Source organism: Telmatherina bonti (assembly GCF_933228915.1).
Source record: "Telmatherina bonti genome assembly, chromosome: 7".
Lineage (NCBI taxonomy): Eukaryota > Metazoa > Chordata > Actinopteri > Atheriniformes > Telmatherinidae > Telmatherina > Telmatherina bonti.
This window is the reverse complement of record NC_136625.1, coordinates 21,791,080-21,804,746: the sequence shown is the minus strand read 5'-3', so window position 1 is coordinate 21,804,746 and position 13,667 is coordinate 21,791,080. Positions and strand designations below refer to the sequence as shown.

The following is a 13,667-nucleotide window of genomic DNA, read 5'->3' as shown; positions in this document are numbered from 1 at the left end:
GTTAGCTGTTTAGCTCCCATTAGCTCTGGCTTAGTTCAGTTAGCTCTTAGCTACAGACAGATTGGAGTTTGATAGATGTCAATCATCCATTCCAATGCTCAAAGCCTTCTCTTTGCCAATTTTTTTAAAAAATTTCTGGGAGCAACAATACATGTAATGCCACCAAGATGGCAATGGTCTTTGTCCATCTTTCAAACAATCTATGGTCAGGACCAAGATTCTTATGTTATCTCATGTCAGCGGGAGGAGTTTTTGCAGCAGCATAAGCTGACAGACAAGAGTAAAGGATATTTGCTTTCACACCAAAACCCTCCAATATCAATAGAAAAAGTAACTAGGCTTATCGATGGTTGCTTTTTCTCTAAATATATAGTCGCAAGAGAATCTCAAAAATAGCTTAACATAGCACCAAAGTTGCTCATTTATTAGCAGAGGTCTACTGTGTGCATCAGTGTAACAGGAAATAGTGCACTGACAAAATTCCACGATTAAATATGCTAATTTATCAGAAATTAATTAATCATAATTAACATGTTAAAGTCCCATCCCTAATGCAAATATATCTGATATGCACTTATGTGGATAAATAAATTATCCTTAGTACTTTATTAATACATTTGTTAAGTCACCATCTGTATGTACTCTAGTAATCAAGAGGAAAAATGTTGTGCAACTCTCTGTGGACACAATGGACAATTACAAGATTGGACCACCATCTTCAACCACCACTTTGACCAAAGATCCACTGTATATTGGTGGCATTCCTGGTAAGTAATATCCATAAAAAATGCAAGTTATCTTAATTAGTTGTACACATGCTTATGCACATTTTTTATTTAAATCTGAAAACACATTATAAATCAAGTAGTGGTATTAGTATAATATCTGATTGTAAAAACGATATCCAATAGGTTGGTAACCTTTTTCTTAATAAATGGCATGTACTATATCTACAAACAGCTGCCCCGTATACTGTAAACAACAACTTGTTCTTATAAAATATCAAAAAGTACATAAAATTTTTAATATGAATGGAAAATTAAATGAGCAGGGAAATGTTAGCATCACATTTTAACCTTTATTTTATTTCTGCAGAGCTGTTAATGCAACAGATGCTTCCTGTCACATCATCCTTTGTGGGATGCATCCAAGACATGAAGATCAACGACGACTCGGTCTCCTTCAGCAGGTTGTCGGGTGTGTTTGGTCCAGTCAATCTAAAGGAGTGTCCGGGATGAGCAGGAGCTTCTCAGTGCATCAACGTTGAACAAACCTTGGGACCATGTCCACCACTAACTATGTGCAATCAGTTACCAAGACAGTGAATGTGTTTCTGTGTAAGAATGTGTGTGTTGTGAGGAGTGTGTTTCTGTTTGTATGTGTGTGTATAAGTAAGCTTGCAAATGTTTGCAACAAATAGAGATATGGGCAGAAGCATAAAAGTTCCCAATTTTTGCTGCTCTGTTAAACATTTCTTTATTTATTTTTGATATCATCATGTGTCATAGCACCACTTTATGAATGCATTTTCTAATAATTTGTCGGCCCACTGATTTTCTGTCCACAACGAAATGCTACTGAACAGGTGTGTGATTGGTCAGGGCTTGATTATGGCCAACCCAGCACTTTAAAAAAAGAGAAATCTAATAATGCCCCTTGTGGCGGTGCTGTAATTAAGATTACTTGCTAATCTTGCTTTTTCCTTTGTTTTTGTCTTTTTTTTAAACTCCAAAGACTATATTAGAATAATTATGTTTACACCCACAGTGCTTAATTCAGGGGTTGCCAAGCTATTCTGTATGTATTCATCAGCATGCTAGCATGTAGGGCTGTATTGTTGACTGATTTCAGAGAAAACTTGTGTTTTCATTTTGTATTACCTTCATTCTGAGTTACTTTCTCACTTTCCATTCCTTGTGCATGAAAATAATGTGTATTTATGTGTGTAAAAGAAAAGAAAAGAAAAGCATAAATTTAGCACCTTTCAGCTAAATTTCCAGTAATCCTTTTTTACCAGCATAAGTAAGAAAATTCTTCACAGTTGTGTTTGGGACCATTACTTTAAAGTTCAAGGTAAAGTGGCATTGATTTGAAGGTATTTTAAGTACTTAAATTTAAAAAAGTGTTTACTTACCTCCTGCCTACATTCACACCAAAACTATTGAGAAATATGCTGATATAAGAAACAAAGTTCAGCAACGTTAGACACATTTGGACGTGCATTCCTGTCTTGTGATGACTGATTTGTGAACCATTTTTAACATGTTTGATCAATTGTCTTCAAAATAATTTTTCGTTCCAGTAAAAATATGATTTGTGATCTGTGTCCGAGTTCTTTTGTTTTGTAGTCACGTTTAACTTTTGCATTGTAATCTGCCATAGGTCATGGGAAAAGTTTCTATATCTGTAATTGTCATATCAGAAAATACTTGCATGTTATTGACAACTAAAGTCTAGAAAATTACCAGCTGTTATTGAGGTCATTAAAAAAAATTCAGTTGTGTTTTGTGGAGACATGTTCGTGGACTGGATAAGATAGGTTGTAATCTTTTAAACGCGTTTAAGAACATTTTAAACGAATGAATGAATGAATGACAACTGAAAATGAAAGAAAAACAAATCTTGATGCTTACGTCAAAGGACGCTTCACGAAAGATGAACACGCCTACTGAGAAGCTGCCCTCTCCAAGGTTTTCTCTTGCCCCATTCAGTTGCACTATGATTGTTGCAAAATTCTAGCAACTCCGACCAAAAATAGGAAGAAACTTAGGATTTCTTAAGAAAATGCCTTAAATAAGGTAAAAGATATTACACATATTATTCTCCTTCTTACAGGAAGAGGAAACTGAACACAACGGCGATTTACATACAAGAACATATAGATTAGTTTAGAAAAAAAAAACAAACACCTCTTTTTAAAGAAAGTTTGAGTCATTAAATAAACAACTCAATTAATTCTTAAAATTGTGAGTTTAACTATACCGGAAATGTATAATTTTTGTATGTATTAATCAGAGTGGATAATTCCGGTAACACGTGAAGGCAGCACCCTTCCTGTCTACACAGGAACACAAACCGCGGGTAGACAGGCGGCGGCAGAATACGGAACAGCGACACAGCGGCTGGGACAACAGCCTGCCTGCCTGCCTGACTGTGTAGTTCTGTGCTGCTAGTTACGTGAACCTGCACGGCTTTTCGTCTCCTCATATGAAAATAGAGATATGACAGCATTTTTTCAAAACTGCGCCACCGACAGATACTATTTTAACTGTAAGTAATCTGTCCAAAAATACCGCACCGCCCCTCCTTGATTTTCCCCGGCTTGCATCAGCTCCTCGCCTCCGGCATCGGGTGTCCTAATGGCGGACCCGAGAGAAACAGCCTCGGAGAATGTGGAAGAAGAGAAAAAGGACCATATAAACGACGCGGAGCTGGCTCTGAAAGGAATCAATATGCTGCTCAACAATGGATTTAAGGAAAGTGATGCGCTTTTCAAAACATACAGGTTCGTTTGGTTGGTCTACCTAGAAACAACAAGCAGCTTTTTTATTATCTGCCTTCAAAACATTTGCTTTAGTTACTTTAGATCAGTGTGTTAGCCTCTGTGTAATGTTTGCAGACATATGATGAACCAGCAGTGTTATCTCGGTTCAACTCCAACATCTTTGTTTGTTTACCTTCTGATCTAGTTAGTAGCAGGATTTATTTTGTTTGAATGATTTGATAAAACTCCCACCTGGACTGAAAAGTTCTGAACAAACACAACATAGTATAAAGCTGATTTGTATGGAGGCAGGCTGCTGTACTTTCTTTAACTACATTTACCGTAAATGTTTTCTAAAGAGAAATGCTTGTTTGACAAGTTATCATTTCTGCAATGCATTTTATGCTCACTTGTTTCATTTTCGCAATTTTATGAGAAATTCTTTCAAATGAACTACTCACCAATTGTACTTTCATGCTTGTCTAAGATTGTGATTTTAACAACATTTGTTGGGTGCTGCTTATTATTTAGATAATCCTTTACCATCCTGCTTTTTAATAAGTGACAAATTGGTCCATTAGAATGTTTTAAGACATATGTTATTTATACAGATATACTTTTGTATATATTATCTTGCCCTGTTATAATTGTAAGGGTTAATATGTAAAGGTAAGGCTTTACTTTCAACCTGCATGTTGATACCTGTGAAGGGCAACCCCCTATGCTTCCTGACCCCTGGTGAAAAGCGAAATGTCATTTCACCTACTAATTGCTCTAAGCTCTAGGTGTCATCCTGCTTTGACTGCTTCAGCAATAAGACATAGAAGGAAGTGAAAGACATCACATCAGCTTATGTCTGGCAGTGTCAACTAGTTTACCAAAAATGTTCCCCTGGCACTGTTAGGCCAACACAAAGTTACAATAAATATATTTTGCTAAGAATTCAGTTCAGTTACTTAACTTTAGATTAATGCAGTTCTTTTCATATGAAACAGACTTGATATATTTTGTCGCGCCACTTTTCTGCCTTCAGATCTATTGCTCATTTTTGCTGACAAACCACTGATTTGGTCATTTTCTTCTTTTTCAGGAACCACAGTCCCTTGATGAGTTTCGGTGCCAGTTTTGTGAGCTTTCTTGTGAGTAAAGAATATGTTTTTGTGGTTTAGGTGCTGACAAAATTTACAGTAAATCATTACAGAAAGCGTTTGATTTCATTATTAGGATTGATGATTTTCAGAGGTGTTTGATAATTGGCTTTCTGCCGACACTGTTTTTATTTATTCATGTTTTTTTTTCCAACCACCAAAATGGACTTACAATTCGATTTTTGCTTTGTACCATCTAAAATGAAGGTTTTCATTGACATTTGACATGTAATCTAATTTTCACACAAATAAATGTGATTATTACATAACATGGAATCCATTAGCTGAAGCTTTGTTTAAAACAAACTTTTTCTTGTTTTGTGAGTTAATAGTATTATTATTAGAATTATTTTTTTATATCATAAAATCCCCAAGAAACTGTTCTTTCTTTTCAATAAATGATACCATTATTACGTTTTCACCCACTTGTTTATAGTAACTCATTCAGCTACAGCTTGGCTGGAAGGCAAATCAGTGAAAATAGTCTGAATATAGTAATCACTTAAACTACCTTTCCTATTCATTGCTTTTTTTTTTTTTTTTAAATTTTTTTGGGTAGCTAATACACAACCAGTCAAAAGTTTGAACATACTTTCACTTTAGAATCTTATGTTGTTTAAAATGTTCAAACATTTGACTGTTATGGATACACACACGCAACTGTATGAAAGGAGTGATAGACTTACCCTCAAAAGTTTGCTTAATGTCTCCTTCAGTAGTCTTTTCTTTAGGAAATGACTGCTACTTCTATTATCTTAATTCTCCCTTCTTTTATTCTATGTAGCTGTTTAGGCATGCCCAGATTTACCAGTAAAGAATAAGAGCAGAACAAGTGTACTTAAGCTGTCTGACTTCTGTCATCAGGCGTCTCAGCATGTACAGAAGACTTTTTAAAATGGAACATTTACATGTTTTTTGCTTTGTGATCAAGTAAAATAAGCCATTAGCAATGCTGTACGTTAATACTTAACCTTTAAATGAAATCCTTTCCAGTTTACCTGGAAGGCTCTGAGCTTTTCTATATGAGCTTTGTCACAGGCTGATCATAAATTTTCCATCAGAAATTAGAGGATGAAATTCCTCAGGTTTTATTGCCTCTTTTCAGCTTTCTGGACTCCAAAACTGGAATCTAGAATAAAATTTCTGCTCCTATTGGAATCTGAGGATCATGATTATTCAATGTGTTAAATTAGTATCAGATGAATTAATCAGTGTTTCTTTTTTTTTTTTTTTTTGCAGAATGCCATGATGACATTTGAAGAAGAGAAAATGCAGGTGGCATTTGAGGACCTCAAAGCTACCGAGAGACTGTGTGAGAGTGAAAACACTGGTGTTATTGAAACCATTAAAAACAAGATCAAGCGGAGTGTGAGTCACTTCTATAATAGATGACCTCATATTACATTTACAGTAAATGCACTTTCAAAACCTAACTGTAATGCTAATGTTAGCTCTCATGTATGACAGTTATCAGTCTAAATGTTTATGCATTTATGTGGGTAGGTGGACTCTCAGAGATCGGGGGTGGCTGCAATGGATCGACTGCAGAGGCAAATCATCATTGCGGACTGCCAGGTTTACCTTGCAGTTCTATCTTTCATTAAGCAAGAGCTGTCAGGTTAGGGAGCTTTTAGCATTTACGGGTCATTTTTGTTCTGTTGTATGCTAACAGTCCATCCCAAAGCATACCATGTTTTACTGACTCCATCTTCGGTCCCCTTCACAGCATATATCAAAGGGGGCTGGATCCTCCGCAAAGCCTGGAAGATGTACAACAAATGTTACAGTGACATCACACATCTACAAGAGGGCAGCAGAAGGAGGGCTTCAGAACAGCAAGGGATGTCGTCTACATCGTCCACCTCAGACCTGTCTGATCGCAGTCGCTCCTCCTCACCTGGGCCGAGCGTATCGCAGAGATTGGGCAGCATCAGCCCTGAAGCTCTAGACCGGCTAAAAGGATCAGTCAGCTTTGGTTATGGTCTTTTCCACCTCTGTATCTCGATGGTGCCACCGCACCTGCTGAAGATTGTCAACCTGTTGGGTTTCCCTGGAGACCGTCAGCAAGGCCTGTCAGCACTCACATACGCCAGTGAAAGTAAGGACATGAAGGCTCCTTTAGCTACGTGAGTGAGTATGTTTGTGAATCTGTGTTCTAGTTATAGCTGAACAAAGACATGAAAGCATAATGTTTCAAAAGGGGAAATAAACATCTGGCTGACTCATGTCCCACAGCCTGATTTCCTAATCATGGCATATTAAATCGTTTTAATTCCTTTTTATTCCTAGACTAAGCAGGGACCTGTGTTTGTGCTTGACAACAATAAAATTCAGGAGAGTGAAATTGTGTTGATGCCGGCCAAGTTAAAAAATTCTCTATTTTTAGTCTATAATTAATCTTTGCTAAGCTGTATTTTTCAATTACTCATCATGTGTAATGTTAATAAGCGCAACACCATGACAGTAAATTGGAAGATTCCAACACTTTATAAATGCAGTCATTAGTGTCTGTGCTTGTGTTACAGCTTGGCACTGTTGTGGTACCACACAGTTGTGCAGCCTTTCTTCGCTCTGGATGGCACAGACACACAGGCAGGTCTAACTGAAGCCAAATCCATTCTGCAGCGAAGAGAGGCTATCTATCCAAACTCTTCTCTCTTCATGTTTTTTAAAGGCAGAGTCCAACGTCTTGAGGTAAAGACAAACAATAACAAAACCTATTTTGTTGCGCTATGAAGACTCTTCTCCTGACTCGGAGAGCTCACTGTAACTTACCACAAAGTTCTTCTTTCTAGTGCCAGATCAGTCGGGCCTTGACGTCTTTCAGTGATGCCTTGGATTTGGCCTCTGACCAGAGGGAGATTCAGCATGTGTGTTTGTATGAAATAGGTAATGGAAACACCTTCCCACTCACATGATAGAAAACCTTGTCCCACATTAGTTTTCATCGTGCTTTCTGATTGGTACATGTTCCAGGCTGGTGTAGCATGATCGAGCTGAACTACAAAGAAGCCTACAAAGCGTTTGAGCGACTGAAAACTGAATCGCGATGGTCCCAGTGCTACTACGCTTATTTAACAGGAGGTAAAGTAGAGGACAACTTTAAAGGCTCTTTGTGAGAACTTGCAGGCTTTAATGTGTGGTATTTTGTTTTATGTTGTAGCGTGCCAAGGAGCCATGGGTGATCTGGAAGGAGCTGTTGCCGTTTTTAAGGACGTTCAAAGACTTTTTAAGCGTAAAAATAATCAGATAGAGGTGTTTTCCATCAAGAGGGTGCGTAATGCATCCCAATGATTGATTAATGTGTATTATTATATATATAATATATTTATATAAAGTGAATTGAATGAAAATCAGTGACTTGTATGCACACGTTTTGCCCTTCAGGCTGAAAAGCTCAGGAGCTCCAGTCTGAGCAAAGAGCTTTGCATATTGTCTGTGATTGAAATTCTTTATCTGTGGAAAGCTCTGCCTAACTGCTCCACTGCCAAGCTGCAGACAATGACACAAGGTAAACATCATACATCTTACCTGTACCAAGATGAATCAGTCCATAAGTTTGTTTTCCTGTTTCTGATCGTATTGTTTGTTTTGCTCTTGTCTTAGTCTTGCAGGGGATTGATGACGCCTCATGTGCAGGCCTAAAAAACCTTCTTCTTGGTGCCATAAATAAGTGTCTGCATAATACCAAAAATGCTATTCAGGTACACCTAATTTTTCTAGTTAATAAAACAGTGCATGAGTTGGAAAAATGATACATGACATGCTACTTTGCACTGAGTTGAAGTTAATCCATATACTGAAAACACAGTGAATATTATGGTGATAATAATTGTGTCATAACTGGATCTATCTCGTTTTTCTAACAGTATTTCCAACTAGCTGTGAGGGATGAAGTGGGCCGTCTGAGCAACTCTTATGTGCAGCCCTACTCCTGCTATGAACTTGGCTGTGTGCTGCTAAACTCTCCAGAGGTACTTAATGTTTCTGTGTATGGAATAAGACTCTTTTTCTTGTCTGAGTTGGTGAAGAAGTCACATGGTTTACATATTTAATTCTTTTTCAGACTGCAGGAAAAGGCCGAATGCTAATGCTTCAGGCTAAGGTACAGTGAGCCTTATTTATTGTGTGGCCTTTTCTTTTTTTTAGCTTTGCCATTTCTTGAGACATTCCAATAGTCGTTATATAGTTAATGACAAATGACAATAATTTGATGTTTGGTTCTCTCTGAACTCACTGTGTTGTTGTTGTTTTTTTCCTTGACAAAGGAGAATGAAGATCTGAGCTTTGCAATGTTTTCCTGATTTCCTGAAGCAAATAGTAGAATATTGAGTTTTGTTTGATTAATGGTGTCAGTCAAAGCCTTTAACTAAGAATATCACAGGGTGTGCTCATTTCTCACCACCTGAAGACAGATGCTCATTGCCTAATCAGGTACAGGTATATCTCAGAAAGTTAGAATATTACGAAAAAGTTCAATATTTTTTGTCACTCATCTCAGAATGTCATACCTATATATTTTTTAGATACATTACACATAGAGTGAAACATTTCAAATATTCAGTCCTTGAAATCTTGATAATTGTGACTTATAGATAATGAAAACCCAAAATGTAGTGTCTCAGAAAATTAGAATATTGTGAAAAACTGTCATGGTCAGGGTGTTGGACCCCAATCAACTAAGTATCTCAAAATACCTGCAAAGGTATCCTAAACCTTTAAATGGTCTCTCAGTCTGGGTCAGATGGATACACAATCATGGGGAAGACTGCTGACTTGACAAATGTCCAGAAGACGATCATTGACCCTTCACATGTAGGGAAAGCCATAAAAGGTCATTTGTAAAGAAGTTGCTTGTTCACAGAGTGATGTATCTGAGCATATTAATGGAAAGTTGAGTGGAAGGAAAAGGTGCACCAGCAAAAGGCATCACTGCAGCCTTAAGAGGATTATGAAGCAACACCCATTCAAGAGTTTGGGGAGCTTAACAAGGAGTGGACTGAAGCTGGACTTAGTGCATCAAGAGCCACAACGCACAGACAAATCCTAGACATGGGCTACAAATGTCACATTCCTCGTGTAAAGCCACTCCTGAACCAGAGACAATGACAGAAGCATCTCACCTGGGCTAAGGAGAAAAAGGACTAGTGTTTCTCAGATGAAAACAAATTTTGCATTTCATTTGGAAATCACAGTCCCAGAGTCTGGAGGAAGAGTGGAGAGGCACAGAATCCATGTTGCTTGAAGTCCAGTGTGATGTTTCCACAGTCAGTGATGATTTGGGAGCCATGTCATCTGCTGGGGTTGGTCCACTGTGTTTTCTGAAGCACACAGTAAACACAGACATTTACCAGGAAGTTTTAAAGCACTTCATGCTTCCTTCTGCTGACAAGCTTTATGTAGATGCCGATTTTTTTTTTTTTTTTTTCCAGCAGGACTTGACACCTGCCCACACTGCCAAAGGTACCAAAAGCTGCTTCAATGACCATGATGTTACTGTACTTGATTGGTCAACAAACTAACTTGATCTGAACCCCATAGAGAATCTGTGGGGTATTGTCAGGAGGAAGATTTGAGACACCAGATCCAACTATGTAGATGACCTGAAGGCTGCTATCAAAGCAACCTGGGCTTCCATTAAACTGAGCAGTGCCACACGCTGATCACTTCCATTACCACGCCGCATTGATGCAGTAATTCATGCAAAAGGAGGCCCAAGCAAGTATTGAGTGCATGGAAATGAGCATACCTTTCAGAAGCCTCACATTTCTGTTTAAAATGTCCTTTTTTTCATTGATCTATTGTAATATTCTAATTTTCTGAGACACTGCATTTTGGCTTTTCATTATCTATAAGTCACAATCACCAAAATTTCAAGAAATAAATGTTTGAAATGTTTCACTCTGTGTGTAATGAATCTATATAATATTTGGGTTTCACATTCTGAAACGAGTAATGAAAAATATTCAACTTTTTTTCATCTAATTTTCTGAGATGTAGCTGTAATCCAGTGAAAGGAGCAGCAACACTGTCACTCGGTTCCCCTTGAAGTTTATGAGCTGACTGTAATGGTCAGCTGTGCATTGAAGTGAGGTTATAAGAAGTCTGATGGTGTCAATTCAGCTGGAATAGTCCCAGCCACATAATAAAGCACTGACCATGAAAATTGAATTTCTGAGGATGGAATTAGTTGAGAATGAACAAAGACTGTCTAACTATAGAGGGGCCAGAGCACAGACGGTCACAGCTATTAGTCAAGTCTGTAGAAATAGTAACAATGTTTACATGGAGAAATATTTAATCAGTCTGACAGCAACTACTCTGGTTAAAGGAAGTGGTCTTTATATAGACACTGACTATAATAAATCTAATAAATTGTGTGTTTACCTTCCCCGAAGCATTTCAGTAGAATGACACACGGAAAGTTGGCTTGCCTGTTAATCTGTGGAAAATAAATTGAAAGGATAAAGAGATATCTTTTATTGATACAGTTCTATTTTTTCCAGGAGTAGATAATGGTCAAGAAACAGAACCATTATTGAAAACCATTTTTTTCAGCATCTTTGTACAATGTCTTTGAGAAATCGGCAAAAAAAAAAAAAAATGCTGTCATGTTCTTCGCCCCAAAGGTCATCACATCACGTGACCTTCGCATGGTTTAAATATGTGGAGAGAGTTCTTTTTCTACCTATTTTATTTTATTTTATTTTACTTTACTTTATCTGGCATAAATACGGTATGTTTCTTGTGCACATTTTCAACAGCTACTGAAGATGCCCATTAAATGTATTGACTAAAAATTATGATGGTGCTCCGTTCCTGAGCAGTGAAGTCATTTCAGACAGCTCTCTCATTTATCCGTCCACCTACTTCTGGTCTACTTCTGGGGCACTTAACCTGAGCTATATAGGTCCACTTCAGTTCTGCTTGTTTTTGACATGAGGAGAAGCAGATTTATTTGCCTTAGAAAAATATTTAGCAGAAAGGCCCAGAACATTAAATTCTCATATAAATGCTTTACACCATGTAAACATGCATCTTATCAGACCTCTATAGTACTCATGTAAAGGATTACGTTTGAATCTGTAATTAAAAAAAAAATAAAAAAAGGATTTGTTGATGTACATATTGATTTTCTGACTCATAAAAACAACCTTCTGATTTAGCCAGATCAATATGACCATATTCAGTGTGTATAGGAAGCCTTTTTATTTGGTTGGGAAACTTTAACTCAACTTTAAACGACCATGAAAACGCAGTTCGTAACATTGCCTGGTGACTGGTTGGAAGGGATGCCAGGTTCCTGTTGCTATGCTGTTATGAAGTGGCTACTGAATATAGCATCTCTCCTGGGTGTCATACTGCCTTCTATTGAGGAAGGCAGGCCCCTTGGAAAAGAAAGCACACATCTCGCCTAAATCTGTCAATTAAGTTGGGGTGTGTTTTCTGTCCTTGGTATGCTGTCACACACAAATGCAGACACCTTTACATTCACACACAGCTGTTTCTCTCAAATAATTAGTTTTCTCTGAATGCTTCTAAGTATTAATAAAAACAGTCCCTACGATTAAAAAGGCGGCAGTGTGCAGAATCTTGGTGAGGTTTCAGCCGTCTGAACAGTGTTTGAGGTGTTTGCTCCAGCAGCCTTGATTTTGATGCATTGGCAGCTGACAGTGACAGGTCTCACTCTCACTATTGCATGACTGAGCAGATGCAAAGCTCTCTGTCAGGAGCACAGCAGGAGGCAGGCTGTGGGCTGCCTACATTATTAATGGGTGTGACGTTACCAGATTGAGCAGCGAGTGCATTGATCTGTCTGTGCTGACTTCATGGCTCATTAGAGGGCAGAGCATGACCGAAATAAAATTCATTTTCTTTGTCCTCTGCATATTTTTTTTTTCGTACAGGAGGACTATGCTGGCTATGACTTTGAGAACAGACTCCATGTTCGTATTCACTCGGCTCTCGCCTCCATAAGAACTGCAGCCCAGCCTTGAATCTACAGCTCTAAGAAACTGGAAGAAAGAAGCCTCAAAAAGCCACAGTACAACTTTGGACACTAATGTTTCACTGTATGTTTTTATCACGGTTTTGCTTTTGTTTTTAATCTTCTGAGCCAAAGTATCACTTAAAACATAAATGTTTCATTGATGAACATTACAGATGTTTTTAAACCTTTTACTTGGCTGCAATACACATCAAAGGAGATTTTATTAAGTGGTGTATTTTATAACTCTATAACTGGGAGCTGGTTAAAGCAGATGGAAGCAGTCCATAAATATAAGTTAAGAGGAAAGTCTCAGATGCATCTACAAGCCAGGGCAATTATGGCACATTGACTACAAACCTGAATGTGTGTGAAGCCAATAGAACCTTAATAATGGTTGGTCAGCATTTATTCTGAGTCAGAGGAATGAGAATCAATCTCATTCCTCTGATTTTTGACCCTCTCAAGCACAGTTGCTTTGGTGTAAATACTTCGTAAATACAAGTTTTATTAAATGTGCAACAATTGTTCTACTTCCTAATGGCATCAATGCACAGTAAATCTCGTTCTGTAAGCTGGCTTTATATTTGTTACAAGATAATAAAATGAATATAGTAAAATTTGTTTAATTATTTATAATTAACAAGGTTTTTTGTCCCCCAGACAAGTCTTTCTTTTTATACAAGCTCGTGTAATTTTCACAGCTGACAGGGACGTTGTGTCTTGATCTCATTTTAATACTGATATAGAAGTTGCAGCATCAGGAACTGATTCAACGTGCTGGATTTTAATTTTAATGATGAAGGGCGTCTTCAGAGGTGTTGAAAACAAGTGAAGAATGGTCACCATAATGGGACTGTAGAGCTGATGTGAGCAGCCAAATTCATTCTTCACAAACTTTTTCCCTATAGTTTGCTTATCACCAGATGGTCTGGAAAACCACAGACCTGATTATGATGATCAAAGAAATCTTAGTACAGCAAACTCCTCTCACCATTAGGAGAATATGGGTGTCAAGAAGCAAACAAGTCAAGCTAAAACGACTGCA

General features: G+C 37.7%; 2 protein-coding genes across 2 annotated transcripts in view; both read left to right on the top strand.

Annotated features, from left to right (window-relative positions):
- Positions 1–1,817, top strand: part of LOC306758762 (laminin subunit alpha-3-like) — a gene marked incomplete at its 5' end in the record, with an annotated part of 63,202 nt that extends 61,385 nt beyond the window's left edge. The window contains 2 exons of the mRNA XM_079244148.1: positions 648–767; positions 1,096–1,817. Coding sequence (XP_079100274.1) covers positions 648–767; positions 1,096–1,238 — 263 coding nt within the window. The 3' untranslated portion in view covers positions 1,239–1,817. The remainder of the gene's footprint in view (positions 1–647; positions 768–1,095) is intronic.
- A 1,287-nt stretch (positions 1,818–3,104) lies between these two features.
- Positions 3,105–13,228, top strand: LOC306758817 (tetratricopeptide repeat protein 39C-like). Its single transcript, XM_079244221.1, has 14 exons — positions 3,105–3,505; positions 4,575–4,623; positions 5,872–6,000; positions 6,136–6,250; positions 6,359–6,758; positions 7,158–7,326; positions 7,428–7,521; positions 7,609–7,716; positions 7,796–7,905; positions 8,020–8,143; positions 8,239–8,336; positions 8,502–8,606; positions 8,699–8,737; positions 12,540–13,228. The coding sequence occupies exons 1-14, from the start codon at positions 3,360–3,362 to the stop codon at positions 12,627–12,629; spliced, it is 1,776 nt and encodes a 591-aa protein (XP_079100347.1). The 5' UTR covers positions 3,105–3,359; the 3' UTR covers positions 12,630–13,228.
- The last annotated feature ends 439 nt before the right edge of the window (positions 13,229–13,667 follow it).

What these genes read in the sequence shown, in the direction of transcription:
- LOC306758817 (XM_079244221.1), top strand. Translation starts at nt 3,360, where the DNA reads ATGGCGGACCCGAGAGAAACAGCCTCGGAGAATGTGGAAGAAGAGAAA. An exon ending in AAAACAAGATCAAGCGGAGT is followed by an intron (nt 6,001 to 6,135) that starts GTGAGTCACTTC and finishes TTATGTGGGTAG; the next exon opens with GTGGACTCTCAGAGATCGGG. An exon ending in TGTGTGTTTGTATGAAATAG is followed by an intron (nt 7,522 to 7,608) that starts GTAATGGAAACA and finishes TACATGTTCCAG; the next exon opens with GCTGGTGTAGCATGATCGAG.